The sequence below is a fragment of the Bos grunniens genome, chromosome 21 (assembly GCF_055505025.1).
Source record: "Bos grunniens cultivar Pamir isolate PY7600 chromosome 21, Bosgru_T2T1.0, whole genome shotgun sequence".
Taxonomy (NCBI): domain Eukaryota; kingdom Metazoa; phylum Chordata; class Mammalia; order Artiodactyla; family Bovidae; genus Bos; species Bos grunniens.
The window spans coordinates 62,365,590-62,385,381 of record NC_141185.1 but is presented as its reverse complement, the minus strand read 5'-3'; the positions used below and the strand labels follow the sequence as shown (position 1 = coordinate 62,385,381).

Below are 19,792 nucleotides of genomic sequence, written 5' to 3'. Positions count from 1 at the left end.
TGCACTCAGTCGTGTCCAACTCTTTTCAACCCTGTGGGCTGCGGCCCACCAGATTTTCCAGGCGATAATACTGGCATGGGTTGCCATTTCCTACGCCAGGGATTGAACCCAGGTCTCCCAGATCTCCTGCATTGCCAGAGGATTCTTTAGCACTGAGCCACCAGAGATTATTTTACTTGAATCCATCATTTGAACTGCTTCAGAATATACTTAGGTTGACGATAAAAATGACTCTATTTCTCAGTCTGCACTTCTTTAATACTTTTGCAAATGACTTGGTTTTCTTTCTCTTTTTTTGTTATAGCCAACTAGACTTCCTAGTTCGTGATAAGCAATAGAGGAATTCTCAGGGATTTTTTTTTTCATACTTTCAACTGAATATGAAATATGTTCATCTCCTGACATGCTGTCATTTCTGGCTTGTTTCTGCAGCGACATATGAGAACTTCATCCACCTGATGATCGCTCTGCCCATTGCGGTTCTGTTGATAGTGGGAGGCTTGGTTATAATGCTGTACGTCTTCCATAGAAAAAGGTGAGTGCCTTGGTGCGAAGTTCAGACACTTGCTGCTTCGGACTGGTTTGATGATTTGAACCTGCGTTAAGATGAACTTTTTGAGGAGTTTAAGGAAATACCTTATGGATCAGAAAATCTGATTTTCCAGTCAAGTGTTCTTTGCAGAAAAAGAGAACATCTTCTAATGATTCAACAGCAGAAATTTTTTTTTTTTTTTTGGAGTCTGGTTGACGCATCACAGATATTGCTGCTTCTGCAGAGCTTTTTCAAACATGGTATTTTAACCCTGTCCATAAAATAAGCTTTCAGTTTCCGATGAAGTAAAGAAAGAAATGTTACTGATTTGAGGCCAAGGAGGAAGCCAAGAGAGGCCTTAGGGTGAGCTGTCCTGATGGCACTCCCCTCCCCCACTCCTCTGTCCTTAATGAATCAGAACAAATAAAACGGAAGAAAGTACAAACAGAAATGTGTGGGTTTTTTTTTTTTTTCTAACCTAAACTTCATCTTTTTGGCAGAAATAGCAGCAGGCTGGGAAATGGAGTGCTGTATGCCTCTGTGAACCCGGAGTATTTCAGCGCAGCTGATGGTAAGTCCCTGCCTGAGATCCCAGCTCGGGAGCTTTTGAGCGTTAGTAATTCAGGGGAAGGTGTTTGCATTGTTTTGAGGTACCTTTGACCTCAGATCTGTCTTCATTAATACTTCATTTTAAAAAAAATTTTTTTTGAGCAATTCACTGCATATGTCAAAAATTCTAGGACTGTCTGAGCTGCCCCAAGGGAATACGGGCTTCAGAGATGGATGTGGCCAACACAGTAATTCATTTATTTAATTGCCTGAAATTTTATGCTAGAATGAAAAAAGCTGTGTAATTGTCAACATCCAGTTGAAGATATGCTGGAGCTGACAAAGCAGTCCTTTTAAACTAGTTTTACCTTGAGTCCTATGTCTTTAAAATTGTCTTTGATCACCATGGCTTCTCAGCTTTTTGTATTTTGGAGATTTTTTGTTCATTCCCTCCTGACTAGGGTCTCCATGGCCCGTTCACATTCCCTCTGTTAATTACTCATGAGAGCTGTTTAATTTAAACGGCTGAGAAGGTCTGAATTGGAAGCTGGATTGTGCTTTTTTCCCCCTTTTTTGGTATCTTGTCTTCCTAGTTTGCCAAAATCCAAACTTTTCAAAGTAAGTCAAGGTGAGCCCTTTGCCATTGGGTGCCACTAACTGGCCCTTTGCTAGGGGCATTCACAAATGCCAACCCATTTGATCCCTACATCTTTATGAAGGTGAAAATGTTAGTCACTTAGTCATGTCTGACTCCTTGCAAACCCATGCATGGACTGTAGCCCACCAGGCTCCTCTGTCCATGGCATTCTCCAGGCAGGAACACTGGAGTGGGCAGCCATTCCCTTCTCCAGGAATCTTCCTGACCCAGGAATCAAGCCCTGGCCTCCTGGATTGCAGGCAGATTCCTTACCGTCTGAGCCACCAAGAAACCCGGTAGAATGGACTTTCTGATGCTTCTCTGTCTCTTCGTTGGGTGATAAGGCTCAGAGAAGAAACACGCCCAGGTCACAGAACTAGGCGGTTGAGAAGTCAGGGTAAAGCAGTCCTGGGCACTGTGTTAACGTGTGATGCAGTTGCTGTGGGGAAGGACTGTGAGGTTCTGGGGGTATTGCAGGCAAGCTGGCCCGTGCGAGGGGCTGGACCCAGTCTGTCAAATGCATGAAGAGTGGAATTAGGTTAATGTGTTCAGAAAATTATTTGACTCGCTCATGCTTCAGAAACAGAAGTGTGTATGCAGGAGACATGAAATAAAGAGTCCTGATTATTCTAACTGCTCATCCTCATCAAATGAGGAAACGATTAAAAGCACCATATATAAGTGTGTTATCTTTATTACTGTGATTCCTTTAATAATTTCTAATTCAAATTGTGTTTACAATAGAATCAGTCAAAAGCAGAGTCCTCTGAATGGGAATCAAATGTAGAAAGATGAGGACATTATAAAGGTCTCGCAAAGTTGTATTTTTAAAGGGCATGTATGTGCCTCCTTGGTGGTCCAGTGGTTAAGAATATGCCTTGCAATACAAGGGACGCTGATTTGATCCCTGGTTGAGGAAGATCCCACATGCCAGGGAGCAGCTAACCCCTTGACCCACGGCTGCTGGGCAGACACTTGCAAACCCACGAGCCACAGGTACTGAAGCCCACACACCTGGATCCTGAGCTCTGCCACAAGAGAAGCCAACGCGGCGAGAAGCCTGCGCACTGCAACAGAGTAGCCCCGACCCGCGACAACTAGAGAAAGCCTGCGTGCTGCAACAAAAGCCCACCACAGCCAAAAATAAAACGGATAATTTTTTTAAAGTAAAAGCCATATATGCGTACACACATACCTATACATCTGTGTGTGTGTGTGTATGTATAAGGCACAGAGAATGTTCTGGAAGGATACATGCCAAACTTAAAAGACTAATTACTTGTGGAGGAGGTCTTTTTCTTAAAAAAAAAAAGATTTTTATGCATTGTTTATGTAAACGTAGTTTTTAATCTAATATAGATTATTGTTATTTATTAATAATTTATTATTAATATAGGAAAATGCAGTGCTCTATCGGTTTGGAGTAAGACTGCTGTAGAGAATAAAGCATAGAAGATTGGCATTTGCAGCTTTGACTATGAAGTATCTAGGAAGTTTGAGAGCGCACAATCAAATCAGACTCTAATGGCGATTTGAATTCAAGTTCTGTGTCTTTCCAGAATGCTTTCATAATGTAATCTCTTGATTCCTTAAAAACTAAACAAAGAAAGCTTACTGTCACTCAGGCCAACAGGTAGAAATACTGTCACCTTATTTGAACTTAATTTATTTGGCCTTTGGACAAGCATCTTATAACTAGTTTCCTCAGGGGGCAACAAAATGACATCGCAGTTCAAAATTGCTTAAAACACTTCTCTGTCCAGAGCTGATCTGCATGTCACCATTCTCCAAGCACACTGAAAATCCCCTCCGGGGAAACGCTGATAGCATTGTGTGCGTAAGCCTCTGCTGCCCGGCAGGGCTTAGGGCTGCTAGCTGAAGTCAGAGCTGTTGGGTTGAATTGAGAGAAGGGATTGTGATTATTGACTTCAGCCACCTCCAAGGGATGAATGTGATTGGTTTTAACTCCATGTTTCATGGTGAGCTACATAGCTAATTCTGATTAAAAGCAAGCCTGGATTTTCAGAGATAAATGGATATAGACTGTCCCTTTATACTTTCTGAGGGGTATCAGAAAGAGTCTTACTTACTAGGGTGTCTTGCGTATTTACTGTCTTAAGCAAGCATCAGCCTTCTCTTCCAGGCTATAAACTGTCTAAGCCATATGGAGGGTGGAATTCCATTTGTGACATTCCTGAGCACATACCTACGTACTATGAAATACAAAAATGTATGTGAAAGAAAATTCTATGTTGATTAACATAGTCCATATTGGACATTCCTTAGAGGTGTAAATTGGTGGTATCTCCTGGGCCTGATTCATAGACATCTTTACTTTACGAGAGTGTCAGAATACAGCTGTCAACCCACTTCTTCTCTTACATCCAGCCAAAGGCCCACAGTTAACATCTAAAAGCGTAAAGGCAAACACAGGTTCCCAGTCTTTCTGCATTTCTGAGCCAGGGCCATCTCTTTCCAATCAGTGGAGCTGGCCAGGGGTTCCCCTCTCAGACAAGCACGTGAGCACACAGCATTAGAAGAATACAGTTATAATTGAAATTTCTTATGAATCTATGGAACAGGTACATTTTACTTTAGTTGTCACCTACCCATCAGAGTGGTCGGATGGATTTTCTTCTCTTTTCTTTCTTTCCTCCCTTCTCCCCTTCCCTCTTTCTTTCTCCTTCCTCCTGCCTAGAAATATTTATTTATTTTCTTAAACCAGCTTGAGTCTGACCAGAAGCATAGGCTGGAGAGGAAATCATATTCAGGCTTAGTCATCGCCAAGCCTCACTCGCCAGCCCCTCACCCCAGTGATGGGAGGTCCCTGAGTTCACAGAGCCCGGGCCCAAGTCCTGGGGAGACCCTTCTGCTCATCAGCTGTCCCTTCCTGCATGCTGGTCACCACTGACTACTCCTCGGTAGGAATGAGCACTGAGACAGAGCTCATCGCTTCCATAGCTCACTCAGTGCCCCAGGGTCTCTGACTCTGTCCAGGCTAGAGCAGAGCTACCCATGGAAGTGTTAATGCGAATCCCATAAGAAACCTGAAATGTTTCTAGTAGCCACATATAAAATAGGAAAAAGAAGCTAGTGAAATACATATTGATAATGTTTTCTTTAACTCAGTATATCCAAAGTATTATCAGTTTTAATATGCAGTCAGTATAAAAGTTACTGAAGTATTACATTATTTTTTGAAATCCAACGTGGATTTTATACTTATAGCAACATCTGAAGTTGGACGACTTTCTGTTTCTTCCTTGCCGTTAGTATCTTTGAATTATCTAGAAATCCATGAGGACTTGAAATTCTAATGTTTGACTGTACAATGGCCTTACTGACATCCCCAGCCTGTGGGAGATTCCAGAGCCAGCCATATGCCCATGCCCCCCAGTGCTCTCCTCTGTGGGCTCCAGGGAGCGGCACCTTGCCCTCCTTGGCCTGGAGTTTGCCGGGAACGCGTCCTGCCCAGCTCGGTCCCGCTGGCTCAGCTCCGGCCTCTTCCTTCTCAGTGTACGTTCCTGACGAGTGGGAGGTGGCCCGGGAGAAGATCACCATGAGCCGCGAGCTGGGCCAGGGCTCCTTCGGGATGGTCTACGAAGGCGTGGCCAAGGGCGTGGTCAAGGATGAGCCCGAAACCAGGGTGGCCATTAAGACGGTGAACGAGGCCGCCAGCATGCGCGAGCGGATCGAGTTTCTCAATGAGGCCTCGGTGATGAAGGAGTTCAATTGTCACCACGTGGTAAGAGGGGGCCCCGGGTGTGGGCCGCACACTCGGGGTTGCCGTCTCGCCCCGGCTTCCAGGAGGCTCCCCGTCACCTCGCTGCTCCATTAGATGCCGTGCACACCGAGGTTCCAGAGGTGGTACAGGGCCGACCCATGAGACCCGGGGCCATCGTCCGGGCTCTGCTCCAGCCCAGCGGTCCCAGCGGCGGGGAGCTGTGTCGTGGGGGGTCCTCACCCGCTCAGCCCTTCTCACTGTGTCTTTCCTCACAGGTGCGCTTGCTGGGCGTGGTGTCCCAGGGCCAGCCGACGCTGGTCATCATGGAACTGATGACCCGGGGGGACCTCAAGAGTTATCTCCGGTCTCTGAGGCCAGAAATGGAGGTAAGTTTTGATTTTCATCCGCATCCCATGTCATCTGTTCCCTTTCCTTTAGAACCTTCCCCAGAAGATACCGAGTCTTTAAATTCGTGTACTGTTCTTGCTGCAGGCTTGGTTCTCGGTCCTCTATAGCTGCAGTCCCCACCCATTTTGGCACCAGGGACCGCCTTCATGGGAGACAGATTTTCCACAGACCAGAGCCGGGGGATGATTTGGGGATGACTCGAGCGCGTTACATTTATTGTGCACTCCGTATGCACGCTAAGTCTCTTCAGTCGTGTCCAACTCTCTGCAACCCTATGGACTGTAGCCTGCCAGGCTCCTCTGTCCATGGAATTCACCAGGAAAGAACCCTGGAGTGGGTTGCCATTTCCTCCTCCAGGGGATCTTAAGGATCGAACCCACATGTCCTGCATTGCCCACCAACTCTTTACCCACTGAGCCACCTTAAGAGAAGCCCTTACTGTGCACTTTATTTCTAATCTAATACCAATGCCGATTTGCCAGGAGGTACTGGTCCATGGCCCAGAGGTTGGGGACTCCTGCTTTATACAAAGGAGTTCCCTGACTACAGAGAGACCTGGATCTTCAGTGAGAGGCCCTTGCCAGTACGCAAGATACCCTGTTAACCAAATCCCTGTGGGATTTTGCTGCCACCTCATTCTCTCTACCCACTGCGTCAGCTCCAGCACTGTCTCTCTAGTTCCCACTGACAGACCTGTCCACACCACTGACTCCCTGTGGCCTTTGCTGCCCGCACTCTGTCTGGGGTACCCATCTCTGCTGCCCCATCTTGGGCCGCGCTTGTCAGAGCTCAGTATCAGGTTGACCTGCCTCTTCTGCTGGGATGCCTTCCCCCAGGCTGGTGCACAGACTCCCACTGCCTCAGAAGCCCACGCGCCACGTGCGCCTTCTCCCCTCCCGTGGGCAGTCTGAGCCGTTGAGCTGAGGGAGCCCTATTTCTGAAAATGGGGCTCCCCTCCTGCATCCACATTTTTGGCTTTATCCTCAGTCAGCGTCTTGCTTGAGCTGCTGAATGTTCATCGCCTCAACTGAACCATGATCTCTTCCTAGTCTCGGGAAAAATATCAATTTGTATTACAAGCTTCAGGTTCATCACTGTGGTGTCTCTCCTTTGGCAGCGTGAACCCAGCTTTTAATAATTTGGAGGCATGACTTTTAAGAGAGTAGTTCTAAGAGTAAACTGGGAGATAAATACTTAGAAGGAATACTAGCCACATCTGCCTTCCACTTGACTGCCTCACTGGGCCTCCGGTCCTCATTGGGATCCTGACTTTGCTGCCTATTGAGGAAGCATTGGGTCTGCTGTACGAGCCTTGGATCCTGCCCTTTCTTTACCCTTTTTGAATGTCTGTAGCCTGTCTCTGAGCATAATCCTTTGTTTTCTTCATTTAATCGACAACTGAATCTTCTCTCAAATAGTAGTTCCTTAGTTTTTGTTCCAAGCACTTGTTCACACGTGGCTTCCTTTACTCACAGCCGATGGGTGTGGTTCTGCGAGGCCACGGAGCCCCGTGTGGACCGAGGCTCCGAGCAGGGAGGTTTGCGACACGCCCACCCTTTGTTCTGCCTCATGGGGCGCCCAGCTCCCCTGGACCTCAGTGCCTTGCCCCAGCCCGCTCTGTAACACCCAGACCAGCACAAAGGACAAAGGCTCCATCAGCTGGCGGCTGGAGGTGTGGCAGCGTGTTTCCTATCAGATTCACTGACGCAGCCTCTGAGGAGCCCGAAGCACTTGCTGCCCCCGTCCCGTCTCAGACACAGAGTGAAAAGCTCGTCGCCCTCGCCTGGCTCTGCCCCTAGCTGTCTGCATCTCAGACGGCGGCTCGGACTCTGGGCCTTGGTTTCCTTCCCTGTGCCTAAGAGGGTTGGTCCTTCTCATGTCAAAATTTCACTTTTAGGTTTGTCAGACTTAAAGTTGTCCTTTCTGGCCCATGTCAAGCATAAAGCTGCGTGTGCTTGTCCTGTGGTCCTGTTATGTTCTGCACGGCATCCTCTCCCCCCGCACCGAAGGTTCACGCGTTTCCCTTGCTGACCTGGATGCGCTTGTGTGCACGTCTTAAGCAGTTCTAAGCAAATTAAAGATTTCTGTTCTCTAAAACATCTGAAAGCATGGCAGTATTAGCACTGTGAACTGACAGAAAGTCAGCCCTCTCTTTCAATAATTAAAATCGGGTTCCTTTCTTTGCTTCTGTTTTTATATTAATCATGAATGGCCACTTCTAATAAAGAAAGAAAGTGAAGTCGCTCAGTCCTGTCTGACTCTTCGTGGCCCCATGGACTGTAGCCCGCGAGGCTCCTCCGTCCATGGGATTTTCCAGGCAGGAGTACTGGAGTGGGGTGCCCTTTCCTTCTCTGTCTGTCATATTAATCATGAGAGGCCCCTTCTAATAAGCACCTAATTTAATACTCCACAGCTTCTTGAGCGTAAGCTTAACATTTTACCTTCAGTTTCCCAGGGCACCAGACCAGGAACATCTAAAGCCCTGGAAAGGCTCATTTGCACAAGGCCCCTTTCTGAAGGAAAGGGGTGTCTGGCTTACCCTTCGGGCCATCTCATCACTTCCCCAGGCAGCTCAGTGATGAGGATTTTAAACCACAGACATTCCTGATAGTAGCTTCAGAATTCAAGTGTAGGGAAGCAACCCATAAGTACTTGGAAAGTTGTTACCCTGCTTTTAGAAGCCAACTTTGGGGCAGAAACTGCCCCCTCAGTGGGTAAAGCCAGCAATCCCTAGGCATGGTCTCCAGTCATCCTCCTAGCAGTGATCCCCGCCTTGACCCCAGGGGTGTGAAAGAGCCCAGGCATGAGCCAGTGCACACTCTTCTCGTGGCCCAGGCTTTGAGCTAGGGAGGGCACGCATGGGGCCTGTCAAAGCAGGACAGCTTTAATGTCGCAGGAGGTGCTCTGTAGGCAGGGAAACCGAGGTAAAGTGTCGAACTCACGCAAGCAAGAGATGGTCAGCACAGAAACCTTTTGGGATAAAGAAACTTGGCCACACATTTTATATGATGTTTTTCTAAGTGGACTTATTATTTGGGGGTATTTCTTTTCAGTGCTGAAGTCAGTATGTTGCCCTCCTCTGCAAAGAGGAAGTGTTTATCCAAGTTACTTGTTGGACATCGGTCCCCTCCAGAGTAGGCGTCCGTTGAACTTAAATGAACTGTCAAAGGCTTGCTTTCCACAGCATGCACAGAAAATTATAATCCAAGGAATGCCACTCTGTAAGGGGAACAAATTAATCTTGATGTCTTTGTACTTTAGAAGAAAGTGGAAGGGAAAGAGAAGGATTAAGTAATTTATAACAAAGCTTTCATGGGAAATAATGTATCCGGTGTCCATTCAGGACTGTTTGCTTCTTTCCACACAGCCTTTGTAATGTCCCCTCCCTCCTTTTCCCTGTATGGACTTGAATTGTAGACATAAAAGGAAGACTTAGACTAGTTGTAATTTGAGTATCCAGAATCCTTAATATCACAATTTCCTGGCTTCACTAAATGCTGTTAGTCCCACCGCAGCACCAAAGGTGCTGGTCCGAGTTGTACTACTAGGCGCTTCTCTCTGCAGCTCTGCGCTGGGTCAGAGGGCAGTGCCACGGCCTCCTTCTGAGCCACTCCTGGTTTCCTCGCAGAATGACTTGGGGTGCTCAGGTTGAACAAAAGAGGATCGACAAACCCTGAAAGAGCGTGGGGTGGGAAAAATCCCTAAATTCTCAAGTGTATCTTTTTTTTTTTTTTTTTTGATTCTCCAACAGAATAATCCAGTCCTAGCACCTCCCAGCCTAAGCAAAATGATCCAGATGGCTGGCGAGATTGCAGATGGCATGGCATACCTCAACGCCAATAAGTTTGTCCACAGAGACCTCGCTGCCCGGAACTGCATGGTGGCCGAAGATTTCACAGTCAAAATCGGAGGTGTGTTCTTAGCTTTTCAGATCTGAGCTAAAGTCGCACGAGTCTTAGGGACCCCATGGGCATTAGCCTGCCCAGGGAGAGGTCTTCCCATACATCCTGTGACTGCAGAGGCTTCCTCTTGGGAGTCATGTGACTGTGTCCCGTTGGTAGTCAACCAGCAGACTGGCTCCAATCTCGATAGCACGTGGGCGCAGCAGTCCAGGCAGTGGGCAAGGGCGAGCTGAGGCCATGATCCCTGCAGGTGCCTCTCCTGGGATGTGGGGCGTTTCTCCGCAGAACAGTTGTAAGCACCGGTTCCAAAAATAGTTGAGAAAATGTCCTCAGGTGATTTTGACTTGAACCTAAAAGTCACCACCCAGACTACCAGTATGTCCTTCAGTTGTCCAGCTTACAAGGAGTTTTCCAAACTCCGTGGAGTTTTCTAAGGGTGAGGCCCCCTGGGTGGACCCCATGCGCAGAGCAGGTGTGGTGATGGGGGGTGGTCCCTCGGCGGGGGAAGACCACTGCTCTCCAGGGCTCACACTTGAGCTGATCAGCCTCTGGGCTCCTGATCCTTGTGTGTGTGCTAAGTCGATTCAGTCTTTGTAACCCTGTGAGCTGCAGCCCTCCAGGCTCCTCTGTCCATGGGATTCTGCAGGCAAGAATACTGGAGTGGGTTGCCATGCCCTTCTCCAGGGGATCTTCCTGGTCCAGGGATCAAACCCGCATCTCTTATGTCTCCTGCATTGGCAGGCGGGTTCTTCCAGCCCCACCTGGGATCTTTGTCATAACCCTGACTTGGTATCTAACCAGCCTGCTCCTTAGAACCCTGTTGTCACTGCCCACCATAACAGCAAAAATGTGGAGTGGGTTATATTTTTGGTCACTGGTTAGGAGTTTATTTCAGCCTTTGGGCTTGGCTTTAACTGTGGTCTTTGAATCTGCTTGATCAACACACATGTAACGTCAGGGCTGCTCAGGAACCACCTGCTCTTCCCACTATGAGATGATGATGGTTCAGAAAAATGCTAAATATTTATTCTGAGAAGCCGCAGGAATTCAAAAACTATTCAAAATTATTCAAAAACTATTCAAAATTAGCCTCTTTGCCTAGCACATGTTCTGGAAGTGCTCACCTTCCTTTAGCAGAGCTGTGTTTTTTTTATTTACACAGTGATTTTGAATGAATATTTTGGCCCTTTGATAAACAGTGAGTAGCCCCTCTAGAATGGTTTCCCAAGTAGGATGTCTTTATCTTTCATTTGTAAGGAGCTTGAGGTGATGGATGAAGGTGTATCACAGAGCAAATATACTTGGCCATCAATTACTCCCTGTGTCCCTAGATTTGGCCCTTTGATGCTCCCGAGAGTCTGAGAGGCTGTCCCGCCCTGGGGCTCCCAGGGAAGACCCTCTGGCCGCTGCCGGGGCTTCCTCTGTGCGCCCGCTCCCTTCCTCTCACTTCTCAGCAGTAACTCAGACTATTCCCACATGGATGCCCACCAGCTCCCCTTCCCCAGCTGCGGAGCCGGGCAGCCACTAACTAAACAAACCTGGTTCTGCCACCAGCAGCCTCGAGGCTTGAGGCAGGTGTCCTGAGCTCTGTGAGCCTCAGTGTCTTGACCTCGGAAGGCGGCATGATTGTAAGAGAGCCGTGAGATGCTGGAGGGACTGGGTGCGGGACGGTCCAGGGCGCCTCAGTGCCTGGCGCGGGCACATCCTAACTCCCTGCTGCGCCCTCACGGCCCTGCCCACCCTGCAGTGCCACTGAGAATGCCCCCAAGAGCCGTTCTCATGCCACTTGCCGCTGAGAGTCCAAATCAGCAAGGTCTCAGTTTACTATTTAACCGGGTGGCATATCTGTAGTGACATTTTCTTTGTACTTGTGTTTCTCTTCCTAAAATTCGAACTTTTTCTTTTCAGTTAAGGAAGAAATAGTCTATGTTCTTTTTCTGGGATTTTTTTTTCTTTTTGTACAAGTAAACGCAAATCCTCTAATTTGCATGTCACTGGATTAATTTGGAGATAAGACTTCAGCTCTTCATTTTTATTCTTCACAAGGGTTCGAAAATGTTTTTCTAATACCCAGTGTCTAATGGATTACAAATACAGCAAGCAATTTTACCACAGGCAGTTCAGTGGCCCTTAGCATAGGACAAGGAATTATGTTGGTTAGCATCCAAGGAACTTTGTTCTCTGTGTTTGCTTTGTAGCCTTACCTCTTTGTGGCAGAGTTAGAGACATAAATGAACATTTTAAAAAGGAGAGCGGCCCTTTCTCCTGAGAAGGAGACGGAAGAAGCCCTGTAAGGAGAGGTTACATGATTGAGTGGAAAATCAAAATCTGACAAAGAAGCAATAATTTAGGATTATAAAGCAAGCCTGCCATCAAACATAATTATGTGACTTCTTCTAGAGTCATGGAAAATGGAAGACATTTTCAAAAATGAGTGGGAGTATTATGTTGAAAAACATTATTGAGTAATAGCTTCGGGGCCTAGTAAATAGCATCTCTAAGGCAGCTTGCTGTGGACTTTTTTCACTGTGAATTGGTACTCTCAATATTTTCCCCCTTATTAGATGGTGAAACTACTTTCATTTCCTCTGATAAGGAGGCAGTGCTACCAAGTAAATAAAAGTCAACATGCTCCTGGCTATTTGATCATGTTTTTAAACCACAGATAAATGACCTTTGCTCTGCACAGTATGTATTTTCCTGGTAAACTATGGGTCTTGATAATTTGTAAGATGCCTCTCATTTTAAATGCAAAGAGGGAGCTAACGTTTTAACAGAACTACTGGTATAAATATATTTAAAGGCAGAGATGTCTGGGTGTTTGCTTGTCATGTGACTCACTGACCCCATCAGACGGCCACACGGACACCTACATGAGCGTCCCCTTGGCTCAGCCGAGGGCACAGGCCCTCTCTGAGCCGTCATCGTTCTCTCCACTTCTGCCCCGCAGTGCTCACCCAGGGTAACCTCACGCCCTCTCTCCTCCTCACAGATTTTGGGATGACGAGAGACATCTATGAGACGGACTATTACCGGAAGGGGGGGAAGGGGCTGCTGCCCGTCCGCTGGATGTCCCCCGAGTCCCTCAAGGACGGAGTCTTCACCACTCACTCTGACGTCTGGTACGAGTCCTGTCCTGTCCCCCATTTTCTGTTCCCTGTTGCTCGTGTCCAGCTTTGGCTGAGTGTGATGCGGGCCACCCCCTCGTCATGGACATGTTCCTGTTGTCCGTGGGCACTTGTGGGACCTAAAGACTTTGAAGGACCAGTATTTCTTTCAGTGCTGAGCTGCTCACCAGGTCGTTAGGAGACCCAGAGACACAGCCCCAGAGGCTGGGATGTGGGGACAAGCCAGAAAACATCACCTCTTTCTGCTTCATCCCCTGCCTGCCTTCTCTCATTTTCTTTCACAATAAATAGATATTCTGTGTGTGTGTGGGGCGGGGGGGAGGGGGGGGAGGGGGGGGGAGATGGGTTGCTTCACCTAATTAAACCTTCAGATTGCAAACATTGCTTATTTTAGAGCCAAAGCTTGAGTCTTGATGTGTTTTCCTGCTGGTCCCATCTGCTGTCTGTCCTCTTCCAATGGGTCTTCCAAGGGGTCATCGTTGTTGACCCAGGGATGATGTGGAAAGCAAAATGCCCCCTTGGTCATGGTCATTCTCGGGGTAGGAAGCGTCAGTTGAGGTTGCAGAAGCCTCTCACTCGCAGTGTTTGTTGCCGCTCCTCAGCAGCCTTGCGGAGAGGTGGTCAGGTTCTGAAAAACGACTGAGGTTCTTGGCAGGCGAAGGGCCTGGCACATCTGCCTTCAGGAACGTCAGCTAGTTCCTTGGCTGTCCTCTGGGGAGATCCCATCACTGATGTGTTACAGAAATGGTAGTTGTTTACTCCAGCCATCAGGATGACCACATAGAGGAGTTATTTAAACAGTGACAGACGTCATTTTTTTTTTTAACCTCTTGACCCTTCACAGTTCAAGGGACTTGGATCCTGTTTTGAAGACAGGTGCAAATTGGAAATAGCATCTGAATATGACCCAGCAAAGCATGATTGCTTCTTGAGCTCAAGTATGAGATCTGTTTTGCAATCAGTCTGTTCAAGATGCATCTCTCTTCATGGTCAAATCGAAGTGCTCAATGCCATTTTTAGATACAGAGATGACGGGGAGGGGCAGGCCTGGGTCCACACTGCCTCTGTTTATTCTGGGATCCCTGCTTCCAACAACTTTGAGGTCAGCTTACAGGGCAATAAAATAGAAAACCACAGGAGCCAAGGAAAACAGGGGCAAGGCAGAAAGATAAAACTAGAGTTGTTGATATCCCTTAGGCTAAGTTTACCAAATTCTGGTTAGAGGTGATTGTGAAAAGCTGCAGCAAAGCATGTTCATTGCCATTTTTCTCCCATTTGATGACATTGACATTATGAACCAGGAGGAAAAATACATATATACAAACAAGAGTAGGGATTTCATCTTCATTCTATTCACTGTTCAGGCTTTGACAGTGCTTTAGCTTTTTTTTTTTTAATAGTCCTTGATAACACTGGTAAGGTGGGTAGGCTAGGATGATGGAGAATATATAGGGCTTCTCAGTGCCCAAGAATCTAAAGTGCTCCCTCTTGAAGGAATGAAAATCATTTCTGAGTGTATTCAATGGCACAGAACAGTCACCCCTGCATAGTTAGAGTCTAGAAAGAAATGAAAAGAAGTGTATTTGACCTTGAAGGAGATACATCAGAATTTTAGGATAAGAAAGTGTTCTGAGGTCAGGACTGGTCCCCGAACCCCACCTACAGTGTCACTGACAGCTGGCCATTGAGCTTCTGCTCACATATTTCCCTGGTACTGCTAATTCCTCTTTCATAAGACAGACTGCCCTGATCCTTAAGACATCCTTGGGTTGGCAGGTCTTACTCATGCTGTGCTAAAGTTGGCCTCTTGTTGGTACCCCATGGGCCCTTCTCTCTGCAAAACAGTTCACAACCTGCTCTGGTTTTGGTAAGACAGGCCTTGGAGTTATAAGGAAATGGTCTCTTGTCTCTGCTTGAAGCATCTCTGTTTCCCTGCTATCCTCAGAGACATTATCCCCAGGCCTTTGGGCTCTGTGCTGTTCCTCCTATAGCTCCCTTGTAGCACTGTGTCCCAAAGGGGTGGTTCCTTTGAGTTAGAAGACACAGGTGTGCCTTCTAGGCATGGAGGAAACCAGGCACAGGACTTAGGAGGTGGAACTCCCAGCTTGAAGGCGTGTTTCCTTCCTGAGCAACTGCGCAGCCCTACGGCAGTCTTCATTTCCTGACTGACTGAGAAGCTTTCCAAGTGGCCACAAACAGCCAGAGTCTTCTGCCCCACTCCTAGAGTTACTGGTTCTTCAGTGGGAAATCCACATCAGCAGGGAGTGTGTAGGTTTCCATCTGCTGGTGGGTGGGACCTTGACAGTTCCTGTCCTGGTGTGAGGAGTGCTGACCTTAACCTGCACTGGAACTGATGTGAGACTCACACCAGGTTGTCCCTTCCTTGGGGAAGACAGCCCAATGCTCATATTTAGGAAAGACTTCACACAAGTGCGTTTGCCTAATGTTTAAGGATTAAGTGCACAAAATTCAAGGCTTGGTTTCATCGGAGGCATTGATGTCAAGTCACACTGTAAGTGACCTGCTCCTAAATACCTGCAGGCTTCGCATATTTCTTAGTGTCTCTGGCTGTGTGGCCTTGGTCAAATCATGGAGCATCTGTGGACTTTGGCTGCCGGTCTGTGAGGTAAGGGCTATCTGGGGATGTCTGTCGAACCTCGATAGACCTTTAAATGGCCCCTGTGACAGCTGGTGACGACAGAGAGGCACATTGGTGGTGGAGAGAGAGATGTTAGCCTCCGTAGCTTGGGACAGACTGAACTCAGCTAGTCCTGTCCTATGCAGGACACCCGGACTCCAGCACTACGTGGCCCTCACTGACAGGTGACACTGACATCAAACCAGAGTTGCTCCAGGGAAAGCCTGTGGGGAGAGCTGACTATGTCACCTGCCATGTTCCTCCATGGGTGTGAGCTGACGTGGCCCAGGCACAGCGCTCAGTGCGCGCAGGAACAGGGTGCTGGAGACATGGTCCTGGTCCCTGGTGAACAGTCTTATGGAGAACAGGAAGTGACCCTGACAGGCTGAGATCACGGACCCCCTTCCCAGAAGAGCTGGAGTTGTGGGGCACCCTGAAGTATGGACTGTCCCCTGTGGAGCAGTGAGGAAGTGGGGACACTGGAGGAAGCCGTCATGGTGGGGAGCGCTGAGTGCATGTGGGGGCCAGTGGGACTTCCTTGGGGGAGTCAGCTGAAAGGAGAGCGAGTGAGGCCCTGGCTGCTGTGTGAGGGGTTCAGGCCTAGTTCTTCAGGTGCTATAAGGACTTTCAAGGGTGCTGGGCAGGAGAGGGACCTAGAGCCATGTTTAAAGAAGTTCGTCATACCTAGAGTGTAAAGCTCCACCAAGTACGATGTCGGTGCCGAGAAGGAGGAGTCCCGCAGGCCAGGCGAGGGGGCCATCTGCACTGAGGATGTGCTGGGCGGCTGGAAGGAGGGGACCAGACCTTTGGGCAAGTCTGAGCCTGCGTGGACAAGCCGTGGTGGTCCTCTGAGGGGGTGCAGGAAGGAAGAGCTCAGGGTGCTGTCAGATGGGAAGGAGCAGCAGCAGCGAGGCGAGAAGAGCAGGGTGACGAGACCGAGGTGAGACCCGTCCAGGTAGTGAATCCGGAGTGAGTGGAGCTCGGAAGGGGGCGGCAGTCACTGAGGGCTCAGGGTTGCGCCACCCAGCGGGTGCTGGCAGCTGTTGGCGCCGCTGAGGAGCATGTGGGGCAGGAGGAGACGTGGGCCTGGGGAGCTGCGTCTTCAGGTGATTCTTCAGTCCAGGCTTGCAGTCAGTCGCATGCCACGGCCTCCGAGGAGGTGACCTAGATGACCAAGCCAGTTCCATCTGCGAGATCCCTCAGCCCACACTGACAGGAAGCCCACTGCCCTCAGCCGGGCCTGTGCACACCGTGCTTGGGCCTTCGGCTTTACTAGATGACTCTCAATGTCAAGACTATTTCTTGGTCCCTGAGGTTCAGAAGGACTTTGGGTGGATCAATCCTCTGAGGACTAAAATTCTGCATGTCTGATATCTGCTCTTGGCATCAGTTTGAACAAAACCCTTTTGTTCATGGAAAGTAGCTGAAGGGTCCAGTGAAGCATTCTGATGCAAAGTCTGTGGCCCTCCTGGCTCTGCTCGGCCAGGTCCCCGGAGCTCTGGGCGGGAAGGGACACCCCGAATTTTCAGTGTGACCTTGTCCACACCCCTGGTCTGTAAAGGTCCAGTCAGAAGTCCCTCAGGCTTGCTCTTCACTTCCAAGTGGCCATCTTTAATCTGTGGAAATGACCCGAAGGGAAGCAAATAGACCGTGGAGAATTTGTGCAAGACAGTGATCTGTGCTGGGAAGGCACTTCCGTTTTGCAGTTTACAGCATTGTCCTTTTGAATGTCCTTGGTCTGAAGTTCCTGTGTATGTGTATATGTGTATTAGTTTGTTTTCCAGTAGTGCTCAGTCACTCAGTTGTGTCTGATTCTTTGTGACCCCATGGACTGCAGCTCGCCAAGCTCCTCTGTTCATGGGGTTTCCCAGGCAAAAATACTGGAGTGGGTTGCCATTTCCTTCTCCAAGTAGTACGATCTTCTAAATCGACCAGCAGAGGCACATTCAAGGCAGATTGCACCTGAACCTGCTCCCCTTGCTGACTTGGTTCCTCGACTACCCCCTTCCTCCTTGGCTAGACTCTGGGCTGAAGGATCCTTCCTGGGATGGGAGCCCTGCCCCAGCCAGTTCTGCCCACCGCTGTCCCCACCTGTGAGGCTGAACCCCACCCCCCCGGCCCCCTGGACTTGTAAGATCCCCATTGAGCTTTTCAACACCCCAAGGCCAAGGCTCTCAGCCCAGACCAGTGAGGTCAGTCAGGGGCCTGGGCACTGGTATGTGTTAAGAACTCACCAAGGGAGCCTGACCTGCATTGAGAACCACGTAGGCAGAAGTTTCCAGAACAGGAAGTTTGTTGAATTGCTTGCTCATCCCAGACGGCATTTGAGGCCACTAAGACACTGTCCCAGCCAGGCCTGGGGACCAGCATTTGATTATCAGTGGGATAAAGCACATTTGGGAGATGTGGCCCTGCAGGGCCCTGAACTCCGTTCACCTGGGGCTCCCATCAGAGGTCAGGAGCTTGCGGGCCCTGAACACGCCGTCCTCTCAGCTGCCAGAGTTGTGTCCCCAGGGCTACCGCACATGAGGCAGCTGTTCCACACTTAGCCCGTGCCTGGCTTGTGCCTGACATGCGCTTAGTTGCCGGAAGGGAGAGGGCTCCCGGCTGCATCCTCCCTTTCCGAGCACCTCACGTTTCTTCTCACTTGGCAGGTCCTTCGGGGTCGTCCTCTGGGAGATCGCCACACTGGCTGAGCAGCCGTATCAGGGCCTGTCCAATGAGCAGGTCCTTCGCTTCGTCATGGAGGGCGGCCTTCTGGACAAGCCGGACAACTGTCCTGACATGCTGTACGTATGTGCCGGGTCCCTGCGGCCTGGCGGTGCCGGACTGGCCAGAGCAGTTGAGACGAGGGCTTATCTTAAGGGAAGAACCTGGGCATTTGGGCTGCTGCCTTTACCCCACCCTAACTTCCTTAATCCTGGGAAGATTTTTGCAATGCAGTTTGCACTGCAGTCTCTCCAGCCAAACGTCTTTGTGAAATACTTGAGCACAGCAATCCCTGCCAATCTTCTCCAGGCAGAGTTGTCTGAAAAAAAAAATGCAGCAACCTGACACGGCTTCCTCTGAAGCCACAGTCCTGGGCTGCGCCCCAGCCATTGGCAGGGCTCCTCCAGGCTTTCGGGGGTGGCCTCGGACCTGCTGCAGGCTGCTCCAGGATGCTGCCGCCACCTGCGTCTCCCGCGGGTTTCTTTCCTGTTAGGTGTTTACAAAGGTTGTAAAATGTGTGAGGGGTGGGCTCCTGGTGACCTCCTCCAGCGGCCGTGCGGACCGGGAGGCAGTTCTGGGGGCCTCCTGGTACTCGGCTTTCTGTCCTGAGATTCGTCAGGAATGGGAAACAGTCCAGCAGCCTCATGGGCCTCCCTGCTCAGTGTTCTCGGGGCAAGCCCCTCTGTCTGTGGCGGTCAGCGCTGCTGAAGGAGTGCGGCTGTGCAGGTGTGCTGTGGTTGGATCTTCAGGTGCAGACAGGCACGGGTGAGGAGCACCGGGTTTGCTTTCAACACGCACCTTAAGGCAGGGCTCATGATTTTCTGGATCCCAATAGGTGGGAGGTAGCCTACCACTAATACCTTAAGACCAATCCAAGAATTTTCCAGAAGTGCTTTTCAGGACAGGTTTGGTCTCACGTTAGAAAGGACCCCAGAGGAGTTGTTGGGCTGTTTCTCTGTCCATGTGGAAGCCCCCCCTGCCCAGATCTGCCACCTCCCAGCTCACCAGCCTCGAGTGAGCCCTGGCTCGGGGAAGGGCTGCATCGTGGTCGGATGATATAGACGTGAGTCAGGCGCCGTGCTGTGTGGGGACCAGGGAAATCAGCCCAACAGCCGGGAAGGCTCGGTTCACTTGGTCTCTCAAGGTTTACGTGGATTGGGAAATGGGGATGCTGGGTCCTCTGCTCAGTGTGACAAGGTAGAGATCAAGATGTCAGCCTGGCTGTGACCATCTGGGACTCAGGGGCCACCATCTCCCAGGCCCCTTTGGGTTGCTGCCAGGAGTCGGCTCCTTATGGCTGTAGGCCTGAGGTCCCCGGGTCTGGCTGGCTTCCAGCTCCCAGTCCTTGCCGCCACTACCTGCACTCTCCGCCACGAGCTTCTCACAGCGAAGCAGCTTTCCTCTTCAAGGCCAGCAAGAGCAATTCTGCTGCTGCTGTTGACTTTTTTTTTTTCCTAATTAAGTCACATCCATGCTGGGTAATCTCCCATTTGATTAACTTAGAGTCAGTTATTAGAAGCCTAAATGAAGGAGTGAGATCTCATCACGTTCACAAAGTCCCTCCC

The 19,792-nt window shown here is 49.4% G+C and overlaps 1 protein-coding gene across 5 annotated transcripts in view; it reads left to right on the top strand.

The window, feature by feature from the left end:
- IGF1R (insulin like growth factor 1 receptor) overlaps positions 1-19,792 on the top strand; it is a 306,038-nt gene that overhangs the window by 272,266 nt on the left and 13,980 nt on the right. For all 5 annotated transcript variants that reach the window (XM_086365379.1, XM_086365380.1, XM_086365382.1 and 2 more), the window contains 7 exons: positions 433-535; positions 1,033-1,103; positions 5,234-5,463; positions 5,718-5,828; positions 9,602-9,761; positions 12,745-12,874; positions 18,173-18,307. In XM_086365379.1, coding sequence (XP_086221505.1) covers positions 433-535; positions 1,033-1,103; positions 5,234-5,463; positions 5,718-5,828; positions 9,602-9,761; positions 12,745-12,874; positions 18,173-18,307 — 940 coding nt within the window. The remainder of the gene's footprint in view (positions 1-432; positions 536-1,032; positions 1,104-5,233; positions 5,464-5,717; positions 5,829-9,601; positions 9,762-12,744; positions 12,875-18,172; positions 18,308-19,792) is intronic.